At 40.9% G+C, this 4,132-nt stretch overlaps 1 protein-coding gene across 1 annotated transcript in view; it reads left to right on the top strand.

The window, feature by feature from the left end:
* Window positions 1-4,132, top strand: part of cacna1ba (calcium channel, voltage-dependent, N type, alpha 1B subunit, a) — a gene marked incomplete in the record, with an annotated part of 226,765 nt that overhangs the window by 162,124 nt on the left and 60,509 nt on the right. The window contains 5 exon segments of the mRNA XM_014023993.1: window positions 214-310; window positions 1,284-1,444; window positions 1,538-1,675; window positions 2,531-2,732; window positions 2,804-2,968. Of these exon segments, the coding sequence (XP_013879447.1) occupies window positions 214-310; window positions 1,284-1,444; window positions 1,538-1,675; window positions 2,531-2,732; window positions 2,804-2,968 (763 nt within the window).

Below are 4,132 nucleotides of genomic sequence, written 5' to 3' on the forward strand. Positions count from 1 at the left end.
TTTCCCTGAAAGCTTTGTTCCATTTGGTTTCCCACACAGCTGATCTGAACACTCCCTTCACATCCTGACACATTTCAGTTTGACTCACTTCAAGTTCACCTGCAACTCTTCTTTTATCATTAAACACAAAACATAGTTTCTGTAAATGTAATGAGGAAGAAAATGTTTTATKAACTGCATGATCTGTGGTTTAACTGACTCTGCTGTTTTCAGGGGGACTAAAGGCAAAGATATCAGCACCATTAAGTCCCTGAGGGTCCTACGAGTTCTCAGGCCTCTCAAGACCATCAAACGACTGCCCAAACTAAAGGTTGTGCTCAGTTAACACTTCCTGATTCATGTTCACAGATTCACTTTTGTTTGTTGGGATTAAAACAAACGTTTTATTCCCATAACAAGGTCAAGTTTTTATCTCAAATCCAGAACTGACTAAAACTATGGATCCAAATTCTTGAAAAGTATTTTTAAAACAGTTCAAACAATCAGATCTAAATGTTTTTTCTTCCTGTTATCTGCATTGTGCTTGTAAACTGTTGAAGAATAAAATAATAGGAAGGAGGTCATTGTAACAACTCAAACTATACAAACATCAGCAAATTACTGTCCAAAATCATCAAAATACTCAAATCAAAGAAAAAGAACATGACGGAAACAATCAAATACAACAAACCTGAGGAAACAAAAAATGATTGATCTCAACAAATCTGATGACCATCAGCAAAGCCACCAGGTTTATCATGTATAAACACACAAAAAAAGTTGTGTTCTCCCGGTTCCACACACACATCAGGATGTATCAAAACCAACTTTACATGAAAGTGTGGGATCCCGAAACATCAAAGTCAGGTCCTGAAAAGATTTTCTGAATAAATTACACAAAGAAATAACAACTAACACCATTTTTTTGCCTTTGTTGTTACAAAAGAGTAAAGTCAGTGTACTTACAATGGACAAAAAGAGCGTAATAAATATTATTACTATAGTCTTGTTTATTTGATGTGAAAACGATGTTTATCAACCAACAACAGCTGGGGGCACAGGACTCTGCTTGATGGTATTTGTGGGTCAAAAGCTGAAAAGTTTGGGAACCACTGTTGTAGATGACCCCACTTTTAATTTATAAATCCATTGTAGATAGAGTTTAATGTTGACCTTAAGCCTGTCTGCTCACCAGCAATGTTTCTGCAGAGCTGTACAACAGTACAGACTTTATTTGCAATTACTGAGCTACTAGTCATGTTAGTACTACGCTGATGTTAAATGTGTCTTCTCTGTGTCCTCAGGCGGTGTTTGACTGCGTGGTCAACTCTCTGAAGAACGTGCTGAACATCCTCATCGTTTACATCCTCTTCATGTTCATTTTTGCTGTTATTGCAGTTCAGCTATTCAAGGGCAAATTCTTCTATTGCACCGATGAGTCCAAAACCTTGGAAAAGGACTGCAAGTCGGTCTAAACCCCACAACATTCTCATCAACCATTGCAGTATTGTCAGAAGTTATACCAGCCTTATGTCGGTCACTGCTTCATGTCTTCCAGAGGACAGTTCCTAGACTACGACAAAGATGAGGTGGCAGCAATGCCCCGAGAGTGGAAGAAATACGAGTTCCACTATGACAACGTGCTGTGGGCATTCCTGACTCTTTTCACCGTGTCCACGGGAGAGGGCTGGCCCACGTAAGTTTGATGAGGAGTCCTAAATRATGTTACTTTACAGCAGATAACTTAATACAGGGGTTCTCAAACTTTACATGGGCAAAAAATTCCAGGGATCCCCTCATAAACCCCATGCTTTTTTAAAGGGTAATTTACTGTCTGTGAGGACTGTGTTGTCTGTTGTTCCGTTTTCTCTTTGTGTCACCACCCTTCAGTTCTCCTCAGCTTGTTTCCATGCCATTTCTCAATCATCCTCACCTGCCTGTGATCACCAATCAGTCTTCCCTCCAGGTGTTTGTCATTTCCTCTCTCCCTCTCTTTGTATAAATACTGGTCATGTCCTCCATATACTTACTGGATCATTACATGGATTTGTCCATCTGTCTCRTCCTCAGTGTTGCCCTGTGGCTCCTAGTGTTTTGTTATTTTAGTTGTCCTGTCAGCTCGTTTTGTTTAATAAATAGTTTTATTTTCGAATCATCCTCCATCTGGATTTGTGTTCATTCTTGTGACTAACGTGGCACTGTCATTTCAACCCCTAAATGCCATGGGAATATATTTTTTATTTAGCTTTTTATGTTTGTTTATTAGTTCATTGTTCTCCATGCATTTTTAAAAATAAAAACCAAATTAACAAGTTAGTGAAATTTTTTGAGGATCCCAAGATACCACTCCTGGACCCCTGGGGGTCCAGGGACTCCAGTTTGAGAACCTCTGACCTAATGATTTAGTTCAATTATGTACAGTTAACATCTAGCATTGTCATTAGTTTTAATTGTTTTAATTTGTTTTACTAATTTATTTTTACAAAATTCTGWAGCTATTGCCCTTTCATTAAAACCGGTGTATTTCACTCCTTGATTTCTGTCCTTCCAGTGTTTTGAAGCACTCTGTGGATGCCACCTTTGAAGACCAGGGCCCCAGTCCAGGCTATCGAATAGAAATGTCTATCTTCTATGTGGTCTACTTTGTGGTCTTCCCTTTCTTCTTTGTCAACATCTTTGTTGCTTTGATCATTATTACCTTCCAGGAGCAAGGAGACAAGGCTCTGTCTGAGTGTAGCTTGGAAAAGAATGAGGTAAAAGCCATCAAATGTCTGACATACTTGAAGGTTTCGGCAAATTAAACTGTGACTGAATCTTTTTGCAGAGGGCTTGTATTGACTTTGCCATAAACGCCAAGCCTCTGACGCGCTACATGCCTGAGGACACACAGTCCTTCCAGTACAGGATGTGGAAGTTTGTCGTCTCAGCTCCGTTTGAGTACTCCATCATGATAATGATTGCTGTCAACACAGTTGTTCTCATGATGAAGGTAAGAGTCTTTAAAGAGGGTTAGTTCTGTGAGAAACTGGGGAGTGAACTTGAAATTTCACAAAAGCAGTTTTAACAATTTTGTAAACTGCAGAACTTTAATGGGAGTCAGAAAACTTTGGGCAGCCTCAGTTGCAAACTCTGACTGACAAGTAGGTCTATGAACAGGGTACTAAAGATCTGGTGCAGGAACTTTAAAGGTGGGYCACCTAACCTTTGGGTGGAGAGAAAGGTTCACGTTCTCCTGAACGAGCGAGGCCACCGTAAGCATCTACTGAAGATGATGTCAGCAGAATGGTCATGTGGATCTTTAACACCCATAGGGGAAAAAGGGGAACAGGGCCAAGACTGATTTTGTGAAGCAAGCGGGATTCATGCACAGGAGATCAGAGAGGACAAACCAAATCCAAAGAGYACCTCAATGTGAAGTTTGAAGTCCAGAAAGAGATTCATGGTCCATAAGGCAGAGATCAGGATAGACAAAGGCAAGACAAAAGGTAAAAATCCAGGAGAAGATGGAGTCAAGAACCAAGAAGACAAGGCAAGGCTTGGAGAAATGCTGGACATTCACTAGGCGAAGGCTATCCAACGATCTGGTGTGGAGCAATGTGCAGGAGGCAGCTAACATGCAGCGTCTCTCAGGTGAGTTGAATCAGTTGATTGTAAACAGAGTGGGAGGAGGAAAGGTGTGTTTAGGTGAGTAGAGTAGAGCCAGGCAGGCATGGATCAAAAGTTCTGATGAAGCCTTTTCAACCGTTTAGTACAACCAGTTCWTGATTTTTGCTTTKGTTTGTAGGGAAAGTTAAAATTCAAGATTTTGGACTCTCCCAAATGTTTCCTTCTTTTTCATTRTTCCAGTTCATCAGCAGCACAGCACTCAGTGGTTAGCACCGACGCCTCACAGCAAGAAGGTCCTGGGTTTGAGCCCCGGTTCGGACCTAGGGTCTTTCTGTGCGGAGTTTGCATGTTCTCCTCGTACTTGTTTGGGTTTTCTCCGTGTTCTACGGTTCCCCCCACACTAGTGCTGGGCGGTATACCGGTTCGTACCGAATACCTTTTTTTATTTTTGTTATGATATGAATTTGCTGAATACCGACATACTGGTTTAAATAGCCTGAACAAATGTGGAACGTTTCGTCGCGGCCGCCAGTGAACTGTTTCCTGG

This window comes from Austrofundulus limnaeus, unplaced genomic scaffold, assembly GCF_001266775.1.
Source record: "Austrofundulus limnaeus strain Quisiro unplaced genomic scaffold, Austrofundulus_limnaeus-1.0 Scaffold402, whole genome shotgun sequence".
Lineage (NCBI taxonomy): Eukaryota > Metazoa > Chordata > Actinopteri > Cyprinodontiformes > Rivulidae > Austrofundulus > Austrofundulus limnaeus.